At 35.5% G+C, this 14,659-nt stretch overlaps 1 protein-coding gene across 19 annotated transcripts in view; it reads left to right on the top strand.

Annotated features, from left to right (window-relative positions):
- RALGAPA1 (Ral GTPase activating protein catalytic subunit alpha 1) overlaps positions 1-14,659 on the top strand; it is a 131,987-nt gene that overhangs the window by 56,104 nt on the left and 61,224 nt on the right. For 16 of the 19 annotated variants that reach the window (XM_038139719.1, XM_038139718.1, XM_038139715.1 and 13 more), the window contains 9 exons: positions 472-624; positions 2,133-2,326; positions 2,452-2,550; positions 2,663-2,818; positions 4,268-4,396; positions 5,387-5,512; positions 6,750-6,808; positions 8,796-8,904; positions 14,428-14,538. In XM_038139719.1, coding sequence (XP_037995647.1) covers positions 472-624; positions 2,133-2,326; positions 2,452-2,550; positions 2,663-2,818; positions 4,268-4,396; positions 5,387-5,512; positions 6,750-6,808; positions 8,796-8,904; positions 14,428-14,538 — 1,136 coding nt within the window. The remainder of the gene's footprint in view (positions 1-471; positions 625-2,132; positions 2,327-2,451; positions 2,551-2,662; positions 2,819-4,267; positions 4,397-5,386; positions 5,513-6,749; positions 6,809-8,795; positions 8,905-14,427; positions 14,539-14,659) is intronic. The other 3 variants (XM_038139720.1, XM_038139732.1, XM_038139735.1) reach the window with 1 other exon arrangement.

Genomic DNA, 14,659 nt, shown 5'->3' with positions numbered 1-14,659 from the left:
GTAGATTAACACCGAAGATTATCAGTTACTGATTTGAGTTTTTATTTATATATTAACTTGCATGCATCTATAACCCTGGAAAAACATTTGTTCCAGGAAAATTTTTGCTTAAACTTTCTACTAGAGAGAAATTTAGGTGAGGGAATGTGATGCAAAATTTAGCTGGTTCAAAACACTGAAAGTGCTGCAAAACAACCACATTTAGAATTATTTGGACCTAAAATAGAGGTCTGCTAGTTCACTTACCTGTCTGATTTTGATGTTCATCTTTCAGTTTTTCTGCATGTACTTTGTTTTCTTTCAGAACACCACTCACAGGGAGATCTGCTTACTGTTTTATATCTTTTCTTGGCCCAATTTGATACATAAAAGCAGCTCAGTTCTCTGTTAATGCTGTATTTAGACAACATTTCAATAGCTCAAGAAAATAGAAAAGGCTTTTAAGGTAACTGTTAAAAATTACATTTGCAGGCTCTGAAAGTGCTTCTCCAATCCAATCTGCTCTTGGATCCCGATCACAGACACCCTCTCCTGCCACTCTGCATGCAGATCATATTGAGCAGAAGGATCTGCAGCTGGATGAGAAGCTCCACCACTCTGTTTTACAGACGCCAGATGACCTAGGCAATATCTGGGATAGAAAATACAAACTTGTTCTTTCTTTCTTTCTTTCTTTCTAATGCAATGTAGTGAAGTAGCTAGTATCACACGAGTTGTAAACAATCCTATACAAGGCTATTTCATCTGCACTTCAAAAATATTTAATTACAGCAATTGCTTTTAAAAGTAAACAAAAACCTTTTGCATTTTAACCTGCATTTTATTGGAATATTTGGTGGTGGATTAATAGTCCACATATTAAAATTGTTCTTTTAGTTGCTTAGAATTGTGGCAGCTTAATCTAGCATGTGGTCCTGCCATGGACTGTTTTATCATTGATGTACAAATAATAAGACATAATTTCATAATCTTATCATTTCTCCTTGCAAGTTTGGTTCGTTTCCCTTTCATATCTAAACCAATTTGTAATTACATCAGCTATCTTAGCTATCGAATTCTGAGATACTTTTTATTTGTAAATGTGATGTGACTATTTCTCCCGCATTTGGTCTCATGGAAACAAAAGAGTGTCTGCTATGTATTTCAGACCCTATTTCTTTAAGTAGCCTACTTGTAGACAGAAATATCTTTTTGCTTTGTACTTCAAAATCTACAGCCTAGAGACCAATAGTGTCTCTACCACAGTGGCCCAGAAGTTTGAAAGAAGAGGCTATGTGATTAGGCTGAATTCAGATTTAATTTTGATTTGATATGCCTGTGGGGGCTACAAGATTTTCAGAAGATCCCAACGAATTATCCATCTGAGGGGGTGGAAAGAAGATTCTCAATGCCTGCTGCTCTCAAGCTGGCTCATTATCTAGAATTTTCTGGCTGTTTAGGTAGTTAAGCGTGACCTGAGTAGACTTGAGCCATCATAATCTATTGAAGGTTTCTTTATATGGACATTCTAGACAAATCATCTTCCACCTAAAAAATAATGTTTTTTCATATAGTACTGATGTGTGGAAAGAGCTAGGTGTGTGTTAGGACTGTGGTGCTAAGTTACTGAATGTTCCCTCTCCACTCATACAAATGAACTGTTTAAAAGACAATAACTAGAGACTAGTTTAGTCACACTTTTCTCTTCAACTTGCAATAGCATGCTTTCCTAGTAGATTCTGGAAAAAAATAATCTTTATGTATTATTAGGAAAAATATAAAATTGAAAGATAATTTTACTTGAAAGCAGCCAGGTGGAGTTCTGGAGTTTCATTGACTTCAAGGAATGTAAGAAAATACTTACAAGAGGAGTGGCCTTACTAGGTCTGTCAAATCTGTATTAGAGCTCCAGCAGTGACCTTAAACGTTATTTCATAAAAGAATATAAGAAACAGGACAGTTCTTCCTCTACAGAGTTTATAATAGACAAAACTTGATATATACAGTGATGAGGTGGCTGAATGGGTAAAGAATAGCTTATTCTGAAAGCCCGATCATTCAGTTTTATGAAGAGTGTGTATTTAATAGTTGTGTCAGAACTTTTCCAGTTCTGGAGAGGTAGATCTCACTATACTTTTTTTCTTCCATTACAGAAACTAGTGAATTCCCCTCAGAATGTTGCAGTGTGATGGCTGGGGGAACACTTACAGGATGGCACGCAGATGTTGCTACTGTGATGTGGAGGAGGATGCTAGGAATTCTGGGAGATGTCAACAGCATAATGGATCCAGAAATTCATGCCCAGGTTTTTGATTATCTGTGTGAACTGTGGCAGAATCTGGCCAAGGTAAAAGAACTGAACCTTTTCTCCAACCTGACCTGTTTGGGTAGGATTTTCAAAAGGAAAAAAAACACCTCCTTATATATTTCCCTTAAATAATTCTCTTTCTGCTTTGTTTTTAATAATTGCAGATAAGAGACAATCTTGGTATTTCAACAGACAACCTAACTTCACCATCTCCCCCAGTTTTAATTCCACCACTGAGAATTCTAACACCATGGCTCTTCAAGGTAAATTTGAGCACTAAACTGTGAAACAGAAATAAAAGTTAACATAAGTGTGGAAGAGTGTTTAATGTGATTTTTTTATTTATGAATAATAAATATTGTTCTAAAACTGTAGGCAACAATGCTGACTGATAAATACAAACAAGGAAAGCTACATGCTTATAAGCTTATTTGTAAGACAATGAAACGAAGACAAGATGTTTCTCCAAACAGGGATTTTTTAACTCATTTCTACAATATAATGCACTGTGGACTTCTTCATGTTGATCAAGTAAGTTAATTATGAAATTCAAGATAATATAAATGTTAGGACTGAAAATAAAATTCTCTTCTCAAAAATACTCCGTGTATTTTCATCTGAGTAATTTAACTTTGTTTTGGAAAGTAGTGCTGTCACTGATACTTTTTCTAAAAAGGAAATTTTGATAAATGATCCTCATGTTCTTGGTTGTATTCAGAAATGCTTTTCTTATAGTCCGTTTCAAGCTAATATGAGGGCAGAAAAGGTACTCTCTCATTTTTTATTGATTGTATGTTACAGATTGAAGTGTGCAAGAAAGAGAAGGAAGCAGATCTCTCTAAAGTCTACTGTTCTTCTTACTTGCTCCCTGATGCAACAGTTTAGCTAGTAAATTGTGCTCACTGCATTGGAGGACTTTGTTTCTACAGCAAGTATAGGAGCCAGCAAACTGAGATGTACTGAGCGTATCTGACCAGTGGGAGTAGACCTTTTTTATAGGTTTTGATATTAAGAAGTCTGAAAATATTGTATGGCTTAAATAGTTTTTAAAGGTTTGCAGAAGTGTAAAAAAGTTGGGTTTGTGAACATTTTTGAGGAATGATTATAGGCATGAGTAGATCAAAGGTTCAAACAACCCAGTTTTCTTTAACTGGGAAGAATAGAATTAGTACAGAATTATTCCACAGGTGACTATGGATAGGACAGACCTCCAGTTTCTGTCTTCTGGCAAGCATTAATGCTGCTTTTCTTGCTGGATTAAGATCCTCCTATGACATACTGCTATTTACTTGGATATTACTACTAGTGGAGAATTATTCAAAGGAGAAAAGGGGAGGGGTGTCTAGCTGTAGACTTGGGATGTTTTTTTACAATTGAAGTATTTTATACTTTTTTCAAGTACTTTTGAAAAAAATTGCAACAGATACAATGATTTAATGATTTTTGAAAGTGCCTCACTAAGTCTACAAGAACATAATATGTTGTGCTGATTAACTGCATACCAGAAATGTCACAAAACACTTCATTATCTTTCATAAAATTTTGGTTCCATATGGGTATATGTAAGAGGCTAGTACCTTTTTTAAAGTTATAGTCAGGCAATACTTGATGGAGAGGATTAAGCAGTTGTTAAGGTATAATAGCTGGTTATCTTTCTATATCTTTTCTGTACCTATTCAAATGAATGGTTAATCAGTTACAGAACTCTTAAAAGCTGACTGTAAATTAATATATGAACTATTGTCTGAGCTTAAATTGATCTATAAATTATACCAAGTTTACTTAAATTAATATGAGTATACTTAAGGAATGTATCTTTTTGTGCTACTCTTCTCTCATTAATGAGTGTCCTACTGGTCACTATGAGTTTTCTTTCTCACATTTTTGCTTTCTACTTTTGATATATACCTGCCTTTTTTCTTTCATTTTTCATTTGATTTGTGTTGATACTCTTCCTTTTTTCCCTTTTCCTTCTACGAGGATATTGTCAATACAATCATCAAGCACTGCTCTCCTCAGTTCTTTTCACTTGGTTTACCTGGTGCTACCATGCTTATTATGGATTTCATTGTAGCAGCAGGAAGAGTGGCTGCTTCTTCTTTCCTCAATGTAAGTAGTCATCGGTTAATTCTCATTTATGGGTGAGAAGGAATTTGAGAGAATACTGAGCAGTATATTTTTCTTTGACTACAGTGTTAAATTGATCCCAGAATTCAATGTAGTGTTTATCAAATACAGATAATGTTAATGATTTATGCTAGAGCACTACACATGCCTCTCCAGAAAATATGTGAAGAATGCAAAAATTACTGTTGAAGCAGAGAATCCTATTTTAGAGTTACAAAAATTGTGACTGCCATTTTTCTGTGCTTGAAGATATTTTAAAGTAAATGTCTATTTTTACTATGATTTAATTTTAAAAATGTTCTTATTCCCCCATATCTCTGCTATGGAATGACTTTTATGATCAGGCTTGAGAACTCAAATGTGCTAGTGTTTGCACTATTTGAATGTTTTCTTCACATTTCTGATTTTGTTACTCAGGCAAGTTCAGCCTTGTGTAGTAATACTGATGTGCTGTTGGCTGTGCATACTGTACTCTCTCAAATCCCCCATAGTCTCCTCCAACTGTCTGTGAATTTTGACTGTTTCTCCCATCAACCCCTCTCTAACAAGTTATGAAATCCAGTCTCCCTCAAGGTACTTATCTGAAGCCTCTGTCAGCTTCTTACACTGAAGCCTTTCCTGTTCGCAGTGCCTCGTGTCACATTTAGTAGTTTTCCACGTCCTGGTCAATTAGCTGAACCTAAGACCTGAGCCCAGTTAGCAGCTCGGTCATTTGTGTGTCTGTCCTAACAATTCTTCTGCCTCCTTTTTACTGTCTGGGAAAGTTAGAGCATGTTACTCATGTGTGCATGAGTAACAATCCAAGGAGCTGAGATCTCTGTTTACTCAGCTTTGCAGGAGCTCAGAATTTCTAGGAGAAAGGAAATGGCTATATACAATTTCAGCCATTATTCTCTTTTAATGAAGCTAAAAATGTCAGCTTTCTGATTGCAGTAAGAATATATTTTTCTCCCCCCTCCTTTTTTTTTTCAGGCACCAAGAGTTGAAGCACAGGTTCTTTTAGGATCTCTAGTCTGTTTTCCCAATTTATATCGTGAACTACCAGCTCTTCACCCAAATATTCCTGACATTGCTGTGTCTCAGTTTACAGATGTTAAGGTAGGAATTTTAAGAATATTTGGCTAGTATTCTATTAACCAAATACATGCCTAATATTGTGCTTTTGCAGAAAATATTAAGATTTTAAGATCCTAATTTTTTTAAAAGTAATTTCAAATAGATCATAAGACTTAAGATCCCATAAAGTCTTGTCAAACTTTATACTTCTAAACATACATTATAGTTGCTATTTACTTAATAAGAAAGTGTTTTCTTATGTTTGTAGAAGGAAATGATACATTATCTCACCCTTTCAAGCCTCCTCTCACTAGGGCGATTTGCAGGTATCGCAGATTTAATTAGCTGAGACAAGAAGATTGAGAGGTTTAAGATTCATTATTTAATTTATTAAGACAACTATATTTATTTCACAGCTGGTGAAATCTGCCTGTGTTCCTAGAAACTTTAAAAATTTTCTGTACAGCGGTGTGTTCTGTACAGCAGTATGTTTTTTCTTCAAAAGGCAAATATGAATGGAGTCGTTACCTTGTCTGTCATGACACAGAGTTAGGAGTGTGACAGTATACTGAAACTGCAGAGAGCTCAGTTTGTGTGTCTAAGAAAGGCTCCCCTTAAGTTTTTCAAACTATTTCAATTTAGGGAGAAATAATGACTTGAGAGCTACTTTATACCTTGCTCCCCTGTAGAGAGTGATTTTGAATTCCTTCTTTCTCATTTCTATTGTAGAATGACTGTTTACATGAATTATATTAAGGGCAGCCTACAGCTTTAGGGACATTTCCCTGTAGTTGAGTCAAAGTTCTTCTTGACAGCATTCTTAAGGCACTGTAGGCACTTAGTCTGCAACTAGTTGAAAATACTTTTTAAATCAATTAAAATTTTTTAAATGCTTGTTTAAACCTTAAAATAAAAGGTTCTTTCTGTCATACCCTTTAGCACTACTCAAGATAGCTTCAGGGGGAGTCCTTTACTGTTTCTTTTTTTACCCTTGATATTTTATGGAAATGCTTTGACAAGAATTTGATACATGGCTCATCAGCAAAAATTAGGACAGTAAAGTGTAGGATATTCTTGGGGTGGCACAGTAACAAGTATCTTGTTACAGTTACAAGTGTCTGGACAGGCTTTATATTTGGAGTAGTGGTAAGCAAACAGTTCATCTACCATAACGTAGAGACTCAGCTAAGCAATATGCCGGTGTGCACTATAATAATATTTTGATGCTTTCTGTGATGGAGTTACATGTAAATCAGTGAATTTTTCCTCTTCATTTTAGGAACTCATAATTAAAACTGTGTTAAGCTCAGCAAGAGAGGAGCCATCTGGTCCTGCACGGTAGGCCATACAAAAAGAGCTTCTACATTAATAGATCCTTTTCTTTATTAGACTGTTTTGAGGTGAATATATTAGAGAGCTTAAAGTAAAAGTTTGTTGCATTTTTATTGATGGTTTTCTTCACCCCTGTTAAAACTGTGGTCCATGATGTGAATTTGAAATTGTTTGTAATAAGAGATATTAAATGAACAAACTGGGCTGGTCTAGTCGAGTATTCTTTCTGTGATAGTGGCTGATAAATAAGGGTGTAAATAAAGGTAAGAGAATAAGCTTTCCCAGCCTACTCTGGTGTTCAGCTTGGGGATTTTCTGGACTGAAGAGGCATTCTTTACTTTGATTAGGACAAGGTTATTTAGGAGGGAAGGGGTAGGGGTTTTTTTTATTAGATCACATTATTTAATTTGAAAAACAGAAATAATCCAGTGTACATGAGCCCTTATTATGGTATGGACAAGAAGCGGAAAAAGCTGAGCTAAGCATTAAACTAGGAGTGGTTGCTCTGATGCTTAAACCTAAGCATCTTCATCAAATAAACAACTCTGGAGAGGATTATTACCAGTTTTCTCTCCTGTTTCTTAATTTGCTTAGGATTTTATTCCTCCCGTATGCTTCCTCCCATCTTCAGAAGCATTCAGTTACACAGTCCTGTGTATGGGATTGGAACAGGAATCTCTAATGCCTACCAAGGAAGAGTGCATTTGTGTACCTTATATATTTGGAAAGAGTGAATATATATGTCCAACTAACATATTGTCACTTAAAAATACTAGAAGTACATACCTGAAAAGCTACAATTCTGGAAAAATCAGTTTATTGAACCTTTAAACAGTTTTTTGGAAAACCAAGAGCAGTTTTCATCAGCCCGCTTACCTCTTTTTTCATGTGAGCTGATAATGTTTCTCAATGCAGGAAAAAGAAGGAATATCCTAAGATCGCATTAATTTAATTTTTCGTGTTACAAAACTGCTTTCTAAAAGGCATAACACTCTCCACGTTGCAATTTTTCTTTCAGTGGCAATGCACAAAACAGAGTGGGTTTACACTATAGTGTACTATTAAGTCTTGTATGTATTTTTGCTGTCTGTAAGCATTTTTGTGATTCTATATAGCCTTAAAATCCTTTTTCTACAGCACAGGGTTCATAGCCACTTTAGTTTCTTTTCTTGCCTACAGTTTTTCCTTCCCAGATGTAATGCATTGCAGGTCACATGACCAGCTTTCTTGTTGTCAATTTTGGATTGCTCTCCAATTTTATCCAGGATTTTGAATTTTGAAGTTGTTTCCAAAATATTTGTAGACTGTGTTCCTGAAGAAAATAAGTGATGGGTCAGAGATGGCTTAAGCTAGCTCCTTAACATTTCTGAACAAATTTCATCCATCTGCTGATTTGAACACATTTATCTAAATACTCTTTACCTTTACACTTCTTTTCTATCTCTGTGAAGAAACAACCAAACTTGATTTACTAATCATGATATGTATACTGTCTCTAGGATTCATTTACCCCTCCTCTATTCATCCTTGTTTATTGTCCATCTAAAACAATGTGAATGTCTATGAGAGAGTAACATTCCTCTCTCATCTCTGTGTCTCAGAAGTTCTAAATATGAGCAACCTCTTGTGTTAGGAAGGAGGAAGCTCCCACCCCAATTTCTGCTTTGTCTTAAGAAAATATAAGAATTTCTCATATGTTCATTTCAGGTAATATTTTTAATCAAAACACTCTTATAAATGCAGGAGTTTGTGATGTCTTTTGGATTTTTTAATTGCACAGATGGGTGCTTCCTCTGCCTTCACCAGCATACTTTGAATTTCTTGATGTTTTTTAAATAAGTTACAGCCCTATAAAGGTTTTTGTGCTGTTGTTTTGGAAATATTAAAAACATATTTGTTGTTATATGTTTTTATCAAAACTTAACAAATCATAAAAATTACATATTCCTGTAGAATGTTTCTCAACAACTTGTCCTCCAACTTTGTTTTACAGATGTGTTGCTCTTTGCAGCCTTGGAATTTGGATCTGTGAGGAGCTAGTCCATGAATCACATCATCCTCAGATCAAGGAAGCATTGAATGTGATATGCGTTTCTTTAAAGGTGAGAGAATTAAATTTTTAAAATGTATATTGCCTTTATGTGTAAAGATACTTTGCATTTTCAAAGTCATAATGACATTTTAGCATCTTTACTTCACAGTCTCATTTGCCATCCTTACAAAAGAGAGAACTCAGTTTAATGAGTGGATCTCTAAATGTCAAAAGTTCTTTACCCTTCTTTAAGTTTGGAGAGAATGATGTGCTGGGAGGATATGATAATGGATCTTTATTTTAACAAAATCACTAGCCACTCGAACCTACCACGTATTCTTACAACATTCTGTGCATGTTCACTTCTGAGTTCGAGTCATTGAATTACACAATACTGCCTCTTAGGCCTGGCTAGATACTTAGTGACAAATGCAGAGTACTTATACTGTATGCATGGAAGCACCAGAAATGTTTAATTTGCTGGGGCAGAGTCCTTTTCTATGTTTATTCCAGGAGCTGCATATTTTTGGCTATATTGGCTATATTTTCCCTTTATGAGTGTTTTTGTTTTTCAACTATTTAAAATCTTTTTGCGTTTGTTCGTATTTTATAGAATAATTAGGATATTAGTAAAAGCATCTTGTTTTTAAGCAGTTTTCAAATTTGCATGTTTGTGAGCAATAGTTTGAACTTTTTAAATGTTTTCCAGTTTATCTTCAGAACCTTTCTAGGTGCTTTTTGTTTGCATCAAAATGCTGTGAATAGTCTAGTCTTTCTTTATATACAGATTAATAAAAATTAGAATGTACACCTGTTACACATTACTTCTATCGGATGTTGGGGTTTATTATTTTCTTTTAAGCAATGGAAATCTGAAAAATATCTTAGGAGATCAGCTGCTCACATCCTGTGAAGCAGGATTTGAGTCTCTGTATAAGGTAGCTGCAGGGCTTTTAGTATTAGACTCTAAATTACAATTTCCTGTTTTGCAAAGTCACATTCATTCTTTGCAGCTTCACTAATACCCTCTTCCAGTGTTTTCCCCTTGGTTTTTAATAACGCTTAACTTTTGCATTTTATCGAGTTCCTGTGCAAGTTTGTCATAAGGCAAATGATGTTTTATCTTGCTGCTTCAATTTATCAATATTTGAACTATTTTTAATCCTGAAATTCGTAGTGATTTATGTTCTTTTTCTCTGACGTATTTATTAAACCAATTATTTGTATCTCATTTATATTAAACATAAATTATTTTTTGAATGAGAAAACAAAAATCTTTATATTTCTACTTTGCCTTTCTTTGTGTTGGCAAAACCATCCACTGCATATTGTCTTTTTTTCTAGTTCTGAGCAATGGTATACATTCACAATTGAGTTTAATAACAAAATGAAAAGTTCATTAATTTGTCATGGGAGAAATAAATTAGCTCTAATTTGTTACCTTAGCAATCTCCTGGCTACCAAGTAGTCAGAGGTTGGAACTCCCAGAATGGATTATTTTCTTATTTTCAGAAGAAATGAATGGGTAGGGAGCTATAGGCCTAGTCTGACTTACTGATAAGTTCAATTGAACAAATAACATTGAATAGAAATGTTAGCAGCAATTACATGCTTATTTTTGAAATACCAGAAGCATATTCAGAGCTGCAGTTCAGCAGCTTGCTTTGGATATGGCTAGTGCTTCTCCCAGCTGTGTGCAATACTGCTCTGTCTACATTAACCTTTGCTGGAGCTTGAGCACAAAGGATCCTAACCAGCCACCCAGACCTATGATTTTATTCTGCTTCTCTCAAAAATGCTGCAGATACATCACAGAATTGTACAAATCTAATTAAATGAGTGCTAAACAATAGGTTATTTTCAAGTATGGACAAGGTTAAATTCCTCATTTAACATCCAGAAAGATGGGACCCTTACAAAAATTAACCTTATGGTATGACTACCTTTCCAAGAAAAACCCTGAGAGCTGAGAAACAGACAAAGTGCCAGTTCACTGGTATCTTTTTATTCCCTCCATCAAGTGAGTTCTCAAAAATTATGTCTACTATTTATGCTACTAAATATAAAAGTGGTGAATTCTTACACTTTATTACACAGGACATTTTCCAGAGACAAAGAATGGCGGGTGGAATGTTTATGGCATCATACAAGTGTTTCCATGGCCCCTCTGAAGGTTCTTGTAAAAGAAGTCAGAACCAAATAACTGACTTGAAAGGGGTGAATTGTTTCATTAGCTGGCATGTAGTCAGTGAGGCTGCTTGAGTTCAGGAAAATGTCCTTCCAGAACCCACAGCTCTCAGAACTGTCTGTTCTAAGGTGCCTGAGTGTTAGTCGTGGTTTAAGCCCAGCTGGAAGGTGAGCCCCGTGCAGACTTGGTCAGTTTCCTTTCTTCCCACTTGCTGTAGTGGAATGGCAAGGAGAATCAAGGCAAGACTTGTATGTTGAGATGACAACAGTTTAATAATCAAAAGCAAAGTAAAACAGTGTAATAATGCTAAGTTATGGTAGTGATAAGAGAAAGGAAAGAAAACCCAAGTGATGCACTATCGATGCAAAGTGCCTTCGATGTGGGAGTAACATGCAATGACTCCATGATTCAGAAGGCTGAACAAATGTTTTATTAAGCTATATTATATTATATTACATGCTATACCAATATTATACTAAACTATACTATACTAAAGAAAAACCTGTGACCCTTTCAGACAGTCACGATGCAGCTTTGACCCAATTGGTCAATCAGTCTAAACAACCATCGCCACAGTCCAATTAACAAATCTCTTTGGGTAAACGATCTCCATAACACATTCCACATGTGCCAAACAACAGGATCAGCAAATAGAAATAAGAATTGTTTTCTCTCTCTGAGCTTTCTCATTGCCTTCCCCAGGAAAAATCCTGGGAGAGAGAATTATGTCTGTCTCTGTTCAAAGAGTGAATACCACAATGCACAATACATTTTCTCACCACCCTCTGACCGATATCCTCTTCCCAACCCGACCAACACTCTTTCCAGGTAACTCCCCCAGTTTATATACTGGGCATGATGTCCTACGGTGTGGAGTATCCCTTTAGTCAGTTTGGGTCACCCATCCCAGCCATGTTCTCACCCAGTTTCTTTAGCTCACCTTCTCACAGGCGCAGCATGACACAAGAGGAAAAAAAAAATCCTTGACTTCTGATAAACAGAACTTAGCAAAAAACAAAACATTAGTGTGTTATCAACGCCGTTCTCATTCTGAATCCAAAACACAGCACTGCAAGAGCTGCTGAGAGGAAATTAACTCTACCCTAGTGACAGCATTCTTTTGAAATGTGATATATTGACCATGCTAGGACAGCTTTCTGAAGCACATGAAGGATTTGATCTATTTCAGCCAACCCCCATATTCTTGATCAAAACTTCCTCCCTGATGCTTTTCCCATTAATAAAAAAAAAAATGTGTGCAAGATTAGATTTTAAATTTATTCATAATCATTACTTTACACACTTTATCCTTTGTGTGAAATTTATGTGTCTGCTTACTTTTGTTCCTTTATTAAATTAAAAAAAATTCTCTTCAACCAGAGGAAAAAAAAGCTTAACTGATTTGTGTAAACCAGCCAGTAATAATAAAAAATTATTAATTCATCTTCATTTTTGAGCCTCTTTAGAAAAAGAACTGTTCAAAATTTAAGAAATAAATGCTTTCTGATTTTAAGTAGTGAATGGCCAATTATTCAGTGACTCTGAAAAGTCTCCAGGTCTTTTTCTCAGGTATTTTTTCCTTACTTTCAGTGATCAGGATCTCTGTGTTAAGCTACAGCAGTTTGTGCACCCCATTTTTCTTCTCCAGTGATTTTGGGGTTTTCCTGCAAACTTGTTAGGATGTTTTAAGCAATTTAGATTTGATCTCAAGTTCTGTAATCAAATTGTCATGTTTTCAGTTTGGATTTTTGTTTTGTTTTGTTTTGTTTTTTTTATTTTGGTTGCTACTCAAGCTTGAGCGTTAGAATCTATACGCTGCTTACTGTGCTCTTACAGAGTACTTTCACAGCATGGAGAGAAGCTGTCTCATGAGGGATAAAAAAGTAATGATAGTCTTGTCATAAAGTTTGTGAAGATTTGGAGATGTGAGATATTTACTGTTTTGAGCTAAAAGTCAACTCTAACATGAAACTGCATCCACTGAGAAATAGGGAAAGTCAGAACAAGAATTAACTACCCGTTGTGTAGTCAGGTTTCTGTCTCCCTGGATGACTTGTAAGAGCCATTCATAGTCTTCCCTTTTGATCACATAGATAAGACAAATAAAAAAAGGTGATTAAATCTTTGTACTCCAGACTTTTCCTTATGCTTGTACCATTTCTTTTCAAGACTTTAAATGTAAAAATTGACAGCTCTGCTTTCATAAGAAGCACTGACCCAGACCAGAGTCTTCTTCCTGTGTATTTTCAGTGTTTTGCTATTCAAAACTTTTATTCTAAAATCTTTATTTTCTACTTAGGCTTCACTGCTTAGGCATTTCAGCTTTCTTAAAGCTTTGGGCTCTTTAAGTTTTGTGAGATGCAACCCTCTCTGAAGGGTTAATAGAAGTGGTCTGAGTAAGAAAAAAGCCTATGAAGCCAAGAAATTACATCTAAGCGTTTTACAGCATAATTGCCCTTTTCTGAGTTCAGAAGTAGAGAGCCATCTTGCAGCACATACCTGTGACAGCTTTGCTGCTGAATACAGTGAGATTGAAACAAGTAAAATATGTTCTTAATAATGCAGGAATTCACTTGTAATATTAACTTTGTCCTTGTCATTTGCTGCTTACCTTAATGTTTTAAAGCAAGTGCAGTGAAGGTAAAAAACTCAATTACATGTCTTGTGCATCGACAGTTTCAGGAAACACATCCCTTTCTTTAAGTTTCTATGTTTTCCCACTTAGGAGTGTAGAATCCCCCCTAAGAGTGGGAATTAGTCGTACAAATGTGTTCCCTTCTGCTTTGACCAGCACAGTAACTGTGGAAGGCAGGCTGCAGAGCAGCAACCTTCTGCTGCCTTTAAAAGAAAAGCAGAGTTAAGCAGAGCAGCCAAGGTGCATTCATTTCCATTGCACCGTGCGCGGGGCTCAGCCGTCGCTGGCAGATAGCAGAACAGTTCAGCTCGTGTTTAGTACTACAGGCTGTGCATGGGGCATGTGTCTCTTCACCTGCCTTCATTCTCAGCAAAGACCTCTGATTTCAGAATTGGATCCTTGGGGGGCTTTGCAGTGATTCATTAATATTAATAATCATTAAGATAATAAGAAATTAGTTCTTTCTTCCTGGCTTCATGATATTCTACAAACCAGTCTGAAGGTAGTTAGGAGAAACCTCTCCCCTTCCTGGTGTGCATCTCACTGGATGCCTGCCCCAAAACGTTGATGTTAGCTGCTAACATTTGTTTACGAATATAAAGTAGTTCCTTTTGAGTTTTGTAAAATTTAATTCTGTTCCTCTGGTAAATAGATGCTTAAGGAACTATATGTATAAAACCACCAGTGAAATTTGTGACCACCCTACCACCTAATGTACTCTTACATGAAATCATTTTGTCATTGTTACTCTGCTGTGTTCTCTTTTCCAGTTTCCGAATAAAACAGTAGCCCAAGTTGCCTGCAGTATGCTGAACATGCTGATACATTATGTACATAGACTTCAACTTTATCAAGCTGATTCACCATTAAGAATTATTCAAGTAAGTAATTTTTTTAATTGAAATTTCAATTATTTTAAATTAAATACTACAATATATTACCCTAAAATTAAACACCTGAATATTGACAATTATGTTATGCAAAACATTGAATTAATATAAA

Source organism: Motacilla alba, chromosome 5, assembly GCF_015832195.1.
Source record: "Motacilla alba alba isolate MOTALB_02 chromosome 5, Motacilla_alba_V1.0_pri, whole genome shotgun sequence".
Lineage (NCBI taxonomy): Eukaryota > Metazoa > Chordata > Aves > Passeriformes > Motacillidae > Motacilla > Motacilla alba.
This window is presented reverse-complemented; position numbering and strand designations above follow the sequence as displayed.